Source organism: Sinocyclocheilus rhinocerous, unplaced genomic scaffold (genome assembly GCF_001515625.1).
Source record: "Sinocyclocheilus rhinocerous isolate Xijiao unplaced genomic scaffold, SAMN03320098_v1.1 scaffold218, whole genome shotgun sequence".
Taxonomy (NCBI): Eukaryota; Metazoa; Chordata; class Actinopteri; order Cypriniformes; family Cyprinidae; genus Sinocyclocheilus; species Sinocyclocheilus rhinocerous.
This window is the reverse complement of record NW_015664181.1, coordinates 549,727-562,410: the sequence shown is the minus strand read 5'-3', so window position 1 is coordinate 562,410 and position 12,684 is coordinate 549,727. Positions and strand designations below refer to the sequence as shown.

General features: G+C 37.2%; 1 protein-coding gene across 4 annotated transcripts in view; it reads right to left on the bottom strand.

Annotated features, from left to right (window-relative positions):
• LOC107729782 (protein FAM19A2-like) overlaps nt 1-2,964 on the bottom strand; it is an 80,205-nt gene extending 77,241 nt beyond the window's left edge. For 3 of the 4 annotated variants that reach the window (XM_016540483.1, XM_016540482.1, XM_016540484.1), the window contains exon 1: nt 2,919-2,964. In XM_016540483.1, the coding sequence (XP_016395969.1) occupies nt 2,919-2,923 (5 nt within the window). In that variant the 5' untranslated portion in view covers nt 2,924-2,964. Of the gene's footprint in view, nt 1-1,821; nt 2,225-2,918 lie in introns of those variants that run through there. The other variant, XM_016540481.1, reaches the window with a different exon arrangement.
• Nucleotides 2,965-12,684: the final 9,720 nt, after the last annotated feature.

Below are 12,684 nucleotides of genomic sequence, written 5' to 3'. Positions count from 1 at the left end.
GTGTTTATTATTCACGTTGAATCAATGAAAGCAGTTTAATCTTCTGTTTATTCAGCTGCAGCGATAGGCATTTTCTGGGTTTCTCCTGCAAGGCGTATTTGGAGTTTCAGCGCGAGAGCGCCCTCTGGCCTTTGGATGGCGATTTACTACTGATCACAGAACCGTGCTTCACTGAAAGATACGCATGACAATCGCAGCTTCTGTCGAATCGCGATCTCGATTCCATTTCGATTTATCGTGCAGCCCAACACAGAACACAGCGCGCGAGTACTGAATGTAGTTGTCTTTCGCACCCACATGCTTTTTAATCGCTTGAATTTTTTAATTAACAAGTCTTAAAAACACATGCAAATGATAAGTCGTGACAACGCTGCAGTGGCCCCATCGGGCAAGTGACAAATCCGTCTACTGTCCCGAACGTCTTTCACGCTGGCCTCGGGCCATCGGGCAGTCCTTATTGTCGAGCCCTGAAATGTATTCATATATTGGTATTATATCAGCAATAGGCCACCATGTGCTCTAGATACTGGTATCCGCAATTGAAAACCATATCAGTCCATCACTACAAAACAGCAACTAAAGCTGGATTTCCACTTTGAATTTTTCTGTTTTATCAGCCTGCTGAATGTTGATTAAACCAAAGAATCTGAGAGAAACCTCAGCCCCACACCGATGGCGGCCGAATATAGGCCCTGGCCCTGGAGAACCAGAAACCAGGACAGCCGGAGAAAAAGCTGGCTGAGAGAAGAGGGAAAATGAGAGGGAGAAAAAAAAAAGGCACAAATGAAAAAAGAACAGCGGCCTTTTTATCCACTTGCCTGCCCACTCTCGTCCCTGCTCTTCCCACTTCATCCCTCCATCTCACAGAGGCGGCGCTCCCTGGGACCCGAGAGAATGAAGGTAAAAAAGGAGGGTGAAGAAAAAAAGCCTGGCAAATTGTCTGTTGAACATCACACCTGTGTTGAGAACCGGCTCTGTCCTGTCAGGGGAAGGCAAAGGCCGCTTACGGAGGAGAAAGAACAAGGTAGGAGAATGCATTAGAGAGGACTCATGCTCTCTCGCTGCCATTAATGAGGGGCCAAAACGACATGTCCATCCACATGCACTCTTGCCTTCATCGACATACACACAAGCATCCACTCTTCTATTGTCTGAATTGCAAGCCTGCGATACAAGGCCATAAATAATGGAGAATAGTGCTTTTAAATGAATTCACAGATGTGGGTGTGTGTAGATGCATATGCGGGAGCTAGTGCTGGCCATTTCCAGATTTGTATTTTTCGAATGTTCACCAGAAGATTCATTCTTGTTATCTTACATTGCAAACTATAAGCTGAACTACATTTAAGATAATTCATAGGCCGGTACTTAAAATATATATAACAAAAAGTAACCACTGGTTGTTAGAAAAGAAAAAGCATCTCTAAAAGTAAGCTACACCAGTAAACCTGTATTGCCAGCTGGTGTGTTAATGAGGAGAGAAAGTGAGGAGTGGTTAACAAACAAGCCAGATGCAAGGTGAACACACTCTCAAAGACAAATCATCTTATTCACATGATACTGTTTCTCAAAATACCATTCAAAACAACAGCGGTATCACTGCACAGTGATCGCCTTAAATGGTAATACCATGTTTTGCTATGTACTATGGTAAAGAATGATTACCATTTATAGGCCTTATGTTCTCTAATATTTATATGGTACTCTAAGTCGAAGGCACTATAAGAACCACAGTACATGTCTGAAAAACATGGTAATGCCATCATACATTAGGTATTTCGCGTACTGTTTTAATACTTTTTGGATTTAACGTAGGCCTACCTTTCGAGAGTGGTGCGTGCAGGTGTTGAACCTTCTCCATCGTTGGTAAACAATAATACGTATTTCCAGGTTTAGTTTCCATGAATTGTAGTTATCTTCTTAATCCCGCCCTGTTTTTGCTCCATGAGTTCAAAACGTTTCTCATTTATGTTTTATGGAATGACAAATTGCCGAAAACGACTTTTGGCGCGTCAGAGAGCTCGAATTCGAACTGAATCATGAACCGATTCCCGTTTGGTCGAGTCATTGAAAAGAACAGGCTCAAAATAATTATTCGGTTACGAATTATAAATCTCTCGTTCTGATTGTAAGCAGCTGATGCTAAACAGCAAACAACGCTACAATATCATGGTAAATTATTTCGTGTACGGTTTACTTTACGTTTTCCTTGATACTCTTTTAGTTGGAAATATTGGGTATAACATATAATAAGATATGTTATAAGATGTTAGTATATTATATAAGATAAAGTATATAGCCTAAGTAAATATTCACTTCGCTTGTTTAATCAATTGCGCGTTGTTTTATGGAATGAGAAACCGGAAACGATTCAGTGCGTGAGCGAACTATCCGAAAGATTCAAACTTAATCCAAAACCGATTCAGACAATGTTACTATGCCATCAGTTCAAACGAGTGAACCGAATCGAAGATTATTCATTTGATTCAGCATCGCTCCGATTCTAAACTGCAAAATATCGGCAGGCAAAATAATGTTGTAGAGAGAAAAACTGCTAACTTATATAGAAAAGTAGTTTTTTATTAAAAAGTTTTTAAAGCAATATATATTTTTTTTTTAATTTAAACTTTTCTCCAGTACCAGATCACTCCCTCAGCCTGAGGGCCTTGCACTTAAGACTGCGCATTAATGGGACCCTGTCTTTCAATCCATCAGTAACACTATCTATATAGCCTAGGCCTGTCTGTCTTGCAGGCTGTAAGGTCTGTATAACCTTCAAATGTAAAGGCTTTTAAAAAAAATTTTTGAATTTCAGTCAAGACTTTGTCAAGTCACATTCAGGGTTTTTCTTGACCAACTTTCCTTTCCTAGTTATCCGGTTTATTCAGTCACTGTCAGCAGATTCTCATTCGGCATACCTCATTTGGTTAGTTCCCTCACAAGCATCATGTCCTAGTTCGTTCAGTGCTGTCTCAAGTCATTCAGCCGCAAAACACCAACTCGTTCAGTGTATATGGCATATTCATTCAGTATGTCCAACCAATGATATGCTCCTTCACAGCCCATACCATAATGAGCTACAGTCAGTCTTTGAAGTGAGAAAAGGCCAAAGCAGCCCTGTGCTTCACAAGAGAGTGTTCAATGAACGAAATATAGTGCATGGAAGTGAGTGAGAATGGTTTGTTCAAGTAAAAACACCACTAACACAAGCCAATTGGACACCAAGTTGGTTTGGAAACCAAGCATCCTTTCAAAATTATTTCAGTGATGTCAGTGGATATGGAGATGTGGGTTGTAGGTCAGAACCCTGTTTAAAAGTTAATTTAGCCCTAGAAAGATTTTTCTCACTAAAAACCCTCTAAGTGCCCATTTATGTGGATCGTACAACTTTATGGCCAGATTTCTATTGTTATATAGCCTATTGTTCAAAAGTTTGGAGACTAAAAGGGACAGTAAAGACATTTATAATGTTACAAAAGTTTTCAACATCAAATAAACGCTGTTCTTTTGAACTTTCTAATCATCAAAGAATCCAGAAAAAAATACATATCAAAGTTTCCACAAATATATTAAGCAGCACAACTGTTTTCTACATTGATTAAAAATTTTAAATGTTTTTTGAGCAGCAAATCAGGATGTTAGAATGATTTCAGAAGGATCATGTGACACTGAAGACTGGAGTAATGATTCAGATTTGTATCACAGGAATAAATTATATTTTAAAAGATATTCAAATAGAAAACAGTTATTTTAAATTGTAATAGTATTTCACAATATTGCTGTTTTTACTGTATTTAATAAATGCAGCCTTAGTGAGCATAAAAGACTTTTAAAAACATAAAAACTTACCAACCCCAAACTTTTGAATGGAAGTGTACAATTATTTGACATGTGTGGCCCTCTTGGAAAGACATCATCTAGAAAGTTTTGTGTGCGACCCCTAGAGGACGCAGTGTCTCGTTCCCTACTCAGGGAACCATGGTTACATAAGTAACCTGAGACGTTTTATGTAAGTTCAGAAGAACATGTTCAGTTGAGGACATGAATCAGTAGCAACATCTGTCTGTTGTCAAAATTCAGAGTAATTTTGGAAGTGCAGAATTACTTTTACTGCAAGATCTGCATGTGTTCTTTGACATTTAATTATGTTTATGCCAGTGTTTCCAGCACAGCACCATTACAAAATAAATTATGTTTTACCCAAGTTGTGAGTTTGCAGTCTGAATTGAATGTGATGGCATAGAAAAAAATATTGTAGACAACACATCTTTCTATTGCATTTGCTTCACTGGCTGCAAGCAACACCAAACAAAAAAAAACGCAGCATGGAAGACTCTTATGAGAGGAATTGTTTAATGAATCAAACATGAAATTAAATTGCTCTGATGGTAGAAAAAGTCCTTATTATGGCACTGCAGATACTCATCACGGTGCATTTTTTAAGGTTTTTTTAATATTTAATGCTACCAAATTAATGAGTTAAATTAATTGTACTTATAAATAAATGTATGTGTTAGGACCAAGTAAAAAGGGGTTGCACAGGTTTTTGCAAAAAACTAATTCTGCAGGAAACACTGTTGTGTGTGCATGCTTTACTTGATTGACAGGTCTTTTCCACTTGGCTGACATGCATTGAGAAAGTGGAAATACCGGCAGGGAGAGAGGGAACATCAGGGTTGACGTCTCGAACACACACTTGCACACAGAAAAAAGACTGAGGGAGAGGAAGAGGGGGCGTTCATGGCCGTCTATGATTTGTCCGTATTTTTTGAGAGGAAGTAAACACAGATCAGGCTGTCAAACAGACAGGAGGCCACAGAGTGAAGAGAAAAGAGAGCATGTCAGATTCCAGCGATGTGGGCAGCTCTTCCTTCCTGTGAAAAGTAGAGCAGAGCTCATCCAATTTTGGCTTTGCCTCTTTCTCTCACACGTTATCATGGTTCCGTGGTTCCGTAGCTTGGAGAAATTAGTCACCTCCACAGATGCAGAGGCACTGCAGATAAGCCATTGTCTTCTCTCTTCTTGCATAATAATTCTTGACACTGTCACTGTCTTGTGTCAACACAAAATGTTGCTTCGAAATCCACCCACCGCAATGCCTTGAATCAAAAGTAAAACCTGTGGGACTGTTCTTAAAATTGTTCTTGAAGCAAATCCGGAGAATGTAATGTGAGAATGTGAGTGACTGTGACATAAATATTAAAGATGTCCAACCGTATGTGCCTAATGGGTATAATTTGTAAAGAGCAGCATTTTTGGTTTCCTGGTGATCTATCAATGGGCGTCCAAAAATTAAGAAACCAAATATTTTGGTGCATGCATCAAGAACGTGATTTATAGAGACCAGAGAGCATGTGATAAAATGAAAGCATGTGACAGAACTAGTTTTTTTTCTGGTATTCATATTGCAAAACTCGACTTCATGATGTTAAGATATTGTATGTGGTTGTCAGGGGTTGCTAAGGTGTTATGAGTGTTTTTAGTGCATTGCTATATGGTTGTTCTGGATGGTGGCTATGGGGATTTTTTACCAGTTTTTCCACCGCAAGATGAATATGAGTTTGATTGCTTTAAAAGCAATAGGCCTATATTACCTTTTCTCAATAAGTAATATGTATATTTAATCACTGTCAGAAAAAAATGCAAAAAGGGCAAAAACTGTACTTTTAGGGGTACAACAGGGACAACTCTGTATCTTATCTACCCCTGCACGGTGCATATCAGCGCCTTGAGTGGTAATATGTACCCTTAAGGTACTGCTATAAACCTGTTAGGGGAAAATAATGTACAATGATGTCCCTTTGAGAGTACTGTCCCAGTGACAAGGTACACATTTTTCTTAGTGTGTGTTTGTGCGTGTGTGTGTGTGTGTGTGCGTGTGAGTGCGTGTGTTTTGAGAGTTTGTTGGACTGGCTAATGCTGTTCTATCAGCTTCTTGGTTCCATAGAAAATCAAAATCAATGAGATGAATATGTGATTTAACTTTCAGGTTAAAAAGTGTAAAATTCCTTCAGGCTCATTTCCCGAAAACCTCATTTTAACTCAGACATTTAAATTAGATATGCAAAGGGCACAAAATGTCCTTCCATTGCCTTGCATTCTTGTACTATGATATAAAAGATAATAAGGAGACACTGTCAGAATGTTTTAAAAGTCATAAAAATCATTCTCAAATCACCATGAATTTTAAGTACGCACCACATCCAGACTTTGCTTATGTCACTAACAATAATACCACAATATTTTAGCCAATACTGCAGTTTACCAATAGTGAGTGTTGGTTACATCAATGCACCAGCAGATGGCGACTAGCGAGTGTTGTTACATGATTTCACCAGTAGATGGCGACAAGCGAATGTCTTTTTGAGTATTATGAGACATTTTTGCAACTGTTATATTTCTTTCTTCTTTTTTTAATCATTGAGGGGAAATAACATAAGCAATTACATAACAATATCGCCAACAATGGGCTCGGGATGGAAATGCCGTGAGCATTTAAAAACATTTTGAATTGTCCTATTGACTTTACATCCACTCATAAAACTTTTGCAAAAAGCATTATAGTATAGTTTTTCCTCCCACCTCATATTATTCCATCACAAAAGTTTTGAGAGAGAACGCAAAGTTTCTCAAGGGACAGCAAAAGTTGTGCAAGAGAATACAAAAGTTTTGTGAGCTAACTCAAAGTTTCTCAGGTGAATGCAAAAGTTTTATAAGAGATTGCAAAAGCATTTAAATAAAATTTTTCCTTCAATCTAATATTATTTTCCCATCACCACATCCCTTTAGGGACTCCATAAGGAATAGTGTTTAAGCATCAAAAAGCAGATCTCTGCATCAAAGCAGATGTATTAATAATCCTCCATTTTGTTAACATAAACCCACTTTGGCTTGACTTTCCAGGCTTGACGTTTAGAGAAATACAACAGCAACAGCCTAGGCCACGAGTTTTAATAATGTCCTGACATGGTGAAACTATTTACCGATTGTGCTCCAAAGCATATTTGTTCCATTTTAGCACCCAAGCAAAAACAAAAAGAGTAAATGAAAGACCTGTAAATCTCAGCACAGTGTTAGAATGCCATGATGGTCGTAAGAACGCAGAAAACTAGCCCATATTGTGTTTGAATGCTAAAACTGACAGGCTCGATTGGACCGTGAAGTGATCAAATCGACTTTCCTCCCCTGCAAAACGTGCCAGCGATATGGAGTCTTTTTGTGATCGCTCGTTAGGTTTTCAAACGGCTCCATTTCAACTGGCGAATTGCTTCGATCCTCAAATCTAGTCTTATCTCCGCATGTAGCTATAGCGTATTCACATACACATATGAGAGAAAACGGCTTGATCAAAAGGCCATGTGCCCAAAGCTGCCCTAGAGCCAAGTCCAAGTCATGGGTGGGGTTCGGGGCGAGGGGGGGGTAATATTCCGATATCTGTTTCATATTCTTTGTCACAGATCAAGGCCAAGACAAGGCGGCATGGAATGAATTTATAATCAGAGATCTCCTTTGAAGTTCTCGCTGTTCTTTCAAAGAATTGTCTGACGATGAGTAACTTGAAGACTTTCTATGTTAGGTCAGAAGAAAGTGCTCTAGCAGGTGGTGAAAGAGAGAGAGAAAAAGAGAGCGAAATCTTTCCTCTTTCGATCTCTGCTCTGCCAGCTTATTTATTAGACATGAGAGGGTCAAAAACTGCCAGGGGCGCCCATTTCAATCTGTCAACTCTTCACTGCTGCAGTTTGCACCCGGGGACTCCCGCCCCCAGCCCTGCCTGACAAGCGCAAAACGTGGAAACCTTTCACGTAATTGTGCGCTTTATTGTCTCGTATTCCCCTAATTACAATCAGAGAGGGGTCGTTTCTGCCCCGACAAAGAAATAACAAGCATCAGAGAAAAATAACAACCGATTGCCGTAGCCTATAATTGCGATTTTCTGCCCCAAATTGCTGCCTAATGATTACAGGCGTGGGGCGGACCTGGCAGAGGTTGCTGGGATGCATGAATGCTGCCTGAGCGATAAGAGAGAGAAACAGAGAGACAAAGAGAGAAGGAGATGAGATTGTAAGCGCAGAGAAGCACAGTTTCTTCAGCTATAGGCAGATTTCATTGTATGGACTTTTTTTTATTTTTTTTATGAAGGCATAAATTCCTTAGGAATATTTTTCATGCCTTCATCCTTTAGTTTATACATTTATATCTATATATTTATGAATAGATTTTATTGTCACACACCCACACATACATACATGCATCATTATTATTAATTATTTAAAACTGTGATCTTCTAAACAAAGAATGTCATACGGTACATAAAGATTTCATTCATTTAATGTGAAAATCTATTATTATTTATTATTAATTTTATCCATCATAAAAAATATTGTTACATTTGTAAAACTATGATTTTCTAAACAGTGAAATATGGTACAATATTTAATGTGTGGACATTTTATTTATTTATTTATTATGTATGCATGTATTTATTCATTCACTCATTCATTCATTCATTCCATCAAAAATATGAAGCATTACATTTTTTAAATTATGATTTTTTTTTAAACAGTGAAATATGGTACAATATTTAATGTGTGCGTATATTATTATTATTATTATTATTATTATTATTATTTATTCATCATAAAAATATGAATTGTTACATTTTTAATGTAACAATTCCAAGGAGTGGAATATGGTACAGAAACATTTCAGTATTTAATATGTAAAAATGTAGTATTATTATTATTATTATTATCATCATCATCATTTCCATCACCAATAATAAAGTTTTTTCAAAAGTTAGTGTACTTGGTAAGACAACACTATGAGTGCAGAGCATCCTTGAGATGGAAAATAACTAACTAAATAAATAAATCCATACATACATACACAGTATTATTTTAAAATAAGTAAATATTACAAATATTAATTATTGTGTGTCTTTTAATTGAGCTGCAATTTTGTCAAAGTGTGAAAAATATTATAATCCATTGTTCTGTTTATTTAGAACTCATAAAATGATAGTTGTTAAATTATCCATAGCAAGGCAATTTTTATTTCAAAAATATATAGAATGCCATTTCCATTGCTGTCATTTCCAGAAATAATGGTGATTTGAGATGTGGAGGAAATTCTCTTGTGATGCATGTGTGTACACTGCTGGACACTGCTAGTAGACAAACTTAGTAGAGAGTTTGAAAAGTGTTTTGAGGAAATACATTTTCCACGGGGCAAAAGTGCCCATAGTTGAAGAAACACCCAATTACAACAACTTCTGTTCCATCACAGAACGCAAGAGCAACACCCGCTTTATCTGAAAACGCAAACCCAACCGAACGCTCAGCGCTGTGTCGAGAGCTGACAGTAAAGGCCTCAGGACGTTCTGCGGCATTGGAGATAATGGAGATTCTGGAAAACAGAAAGGGGAAGGAATAAGGGCTGCCAAACGCCGACACGCTACAACAAGCATGGCATGGGTGTGTGGCAGGAGCGGGAACCCACAGAAGGGGAGGGCAAGTGGGACGACTCCAGCTTAGATGGCAGCCTCCGAGGCCGGTTCCAGCTCTGCCACGATTATGCTGTCAGGAACGTGGGCGGTACATCCGTGACTTGTAATGGTGGAGCAGAACTCTACAGCGTATGGTCTCCATTTGCAAACACCTCATGTCTCAATTATATGTTGTGCTCATTGTAAACAAATAAGATGATCATTATAAATATGTTCTGTCTAATTGCATTAAATGAGCGCAGCAGAAAATCAGTTGTTCTACAGGTAGTTTAAGGACACAATTCTCATGCAAACCAAATTTTCTTCTCATATACTAATCCTAATGGTTGTTATGATGACCTCATCAGAAAAAAAACAACATGGATAATAACAAGAAATGTTTCTTGAGCAGAAAATCAGCATATAATAATGATTTCTGAAGGATCATGTGACACTGAAGACTGGAGTAATGAGGCTGAAAATTCAGCTTTGCATCACAAAAATAAAATAAATTTAAAAATATATTTAAATATAAAACAGTTACTTTAAATTGCAATAAAATTCATGTTTTTTACTGCATTTTTGATCAAATAACAGCAGCCTTGGTGAGCATAAAAGACTTTTTCATAAACATAACAAATCGTACTAACCCCAAACTTTTGAATGGTAGTGTATATATATATATATACTTATGTGTGCTGGAAAATCAACCAAAATTGTTTTATATCTTTCAGAATCATGTTTTAATGCCTATTTTCCAATAATCTAGTTCATTTCTGGTGATGAAATTTGCCTGGCAACAGAACAAGACTTTTTTTTTTTTTCAGCAAGTAGGATTTTTTTCTCTTTGTCTGACAGAAAACACACACTCACACACATGCCAATAATATATACGCTTTTGGATTGTGTGTCCAGAATCGACAATCTCTTGTCACAAGGGTTCATTTGTAATGACTGAAATGCATTTTTGCTTTGTCTTGATGTAAATAGATCTTACAACCTAATCTAGCGTCTTCACAGTTTAATTAACGAAACCGGTTCTGACCCCGGCTTTGAGAATAAAAATAAGCCACCGAGTCACACTGCTGTTAGACCCAGTGATTGAAACAACACGGCTGTACCAGAAACATCATTGCCGCTTAAATGCCAGCCGCATCTCAATTTGTCCATCCGCGCTTTCCGAACATGCAAGCGAAAGTAAACTAATGAGTGTGCGATCTGAAATCAGGTAGGAAGGAAAATTGAAAAAGTCACGCTAAGCTGATCATCAAAATTTCAGCCTGGGACGATATTTTTCTGCACAACCCTGTTATGTTGAGAGAGCTTATGGTAATATGGTTTGCTTTGAGAGTGGCATATTGAAAATAAGTCTGGTGGGATCGAAAAGAGAGTGTGGAGAGAGGAATCCGGCCCTGAGCAATTTCACCGTGTTTACACAGCGCCTCACAACAAGACTGCCACATAAACTCAGCCTGATGGAGCCCAGGGCAACCAGTGGACATACAGAGACCGGCGAGCGGACTGTAAGAACTACATTCAAGATAGAGAGAGCAACACATGTTATTGCAGTAAAACACAACTACTATAGCACATACACGATTGTATTTCGGGTATTTGTCTGTAGGAACAAAAACGGAAGGTGGAGATAGAACTATAGATACATAGGAAAACAAAATTTCAACTGAGATCTCCTTATGAGATCAGTGCAATGAGGATATGGGGAACTATCCACTGAGAAAAAGATTCCGGTAAGCTCACGTGTCTCCTCTTGAGTTTCAGGAGAAAAAAAAAAACTATGTCAAACTGCTCAGATTTGCCAAGATACAAAAGTGTGCAATCAAAAGGAGATTGTAGTGTGAACTCAAATATTTCATATTTCAATATTGAATTCATTGTATAGCTCTCTACCCATACCATCAACAACCGTAGAAGACAACAACTGTCTCATTTTAGTTTTTTGGTTTTTGGTTTGTATGTCTGTTTTATTTCTCCTTATTTCTTTAGAAAAACATCGGTCACACTTTATTTTAAGGTCCAATTCTCGCTATTAACAAACCATTAACTACAACTTTTGCTTCAATAAACTCCTAATTTGCTGCTTATTAATAAGTTAGTTGTTAAGTTTAGGTATTGGGTAGGATTAGGGATGTAGAATATGGTCATGCAGAATGTGCTTTATATGTACTAATAAATAGCCAATAATATGCATGCTATAGTTAATAGTGAGAATTGCTCACTTTACTAAAGTGTTACCAAAACATCTGAGAAGAGCTTCTTCTGAGCAATAAAAATTCCCTTTGGAGACATAAGCACATATGAAAACAAAATTCCTACATTTAAACTTTTTAATATCTCAATATTTTTAAAAGGTTAGATGGAGATCAAATGTAGAATTATTAATTTTAATATGCTGCATTGAGTTTACTGGGGTCTTTACTTAGGAAAAAAATCCATATAATACAGTATAATACTGTTCAAAAGTGTGAAGTCAGAATTTTTTAAAGAAATTAATACTTTTACCCAGCAACGATGCATTATATTGATTTTGCATTTTTTTAAATGACTTTGCAATGTCATGAAAAAACTTATTTTAATGCTAAATGCTGTTCTTTTGAACTTTGTATTTATAAAAGAATCCTGAAAAAACGTATAAAAATTTCTGCAAAAAAATATTAAACAGCAACTGTTTTTAATAAGAAGAAATCAGTACTGTATATTAGAATGATTTCTGAAGGATCATGTGACACTGAAGACTTGAGTAATGATGCTTTGCATTACAGGAATAAATTACATTTTTAAATATATTATTTTAAAGTGTAATAATATTTCGCAATATTTTTACTGTATTTTTAATGAATAAATAAATGTATATACTGAATAGGTTTTCAGCAACAATTGGAATTTAAGAGGAAACATTTGAGACCAAGTTCAAATTGAATGAAACATAACTGAGATCTCATGAGCCATGAAAAAGCAACCGCTGAGCAATAACATTTTCCTTTGGGGACATAAGTTGGTAGAGAGAGAGAGAGAGAAGAAAAAATGAGCCCAATCCAGACCCGGTGGCCAAGAGAGAAAGAATGAGTCTGCGAGAGATGTATTTCCTGTTTTAATCTCAAAGGAACACACCGTGCAGGATGAGGGGATGTTCTCGCTCTGGTGGGAGGCGGCGATGGCACACTGACGACACCTAGGCAACC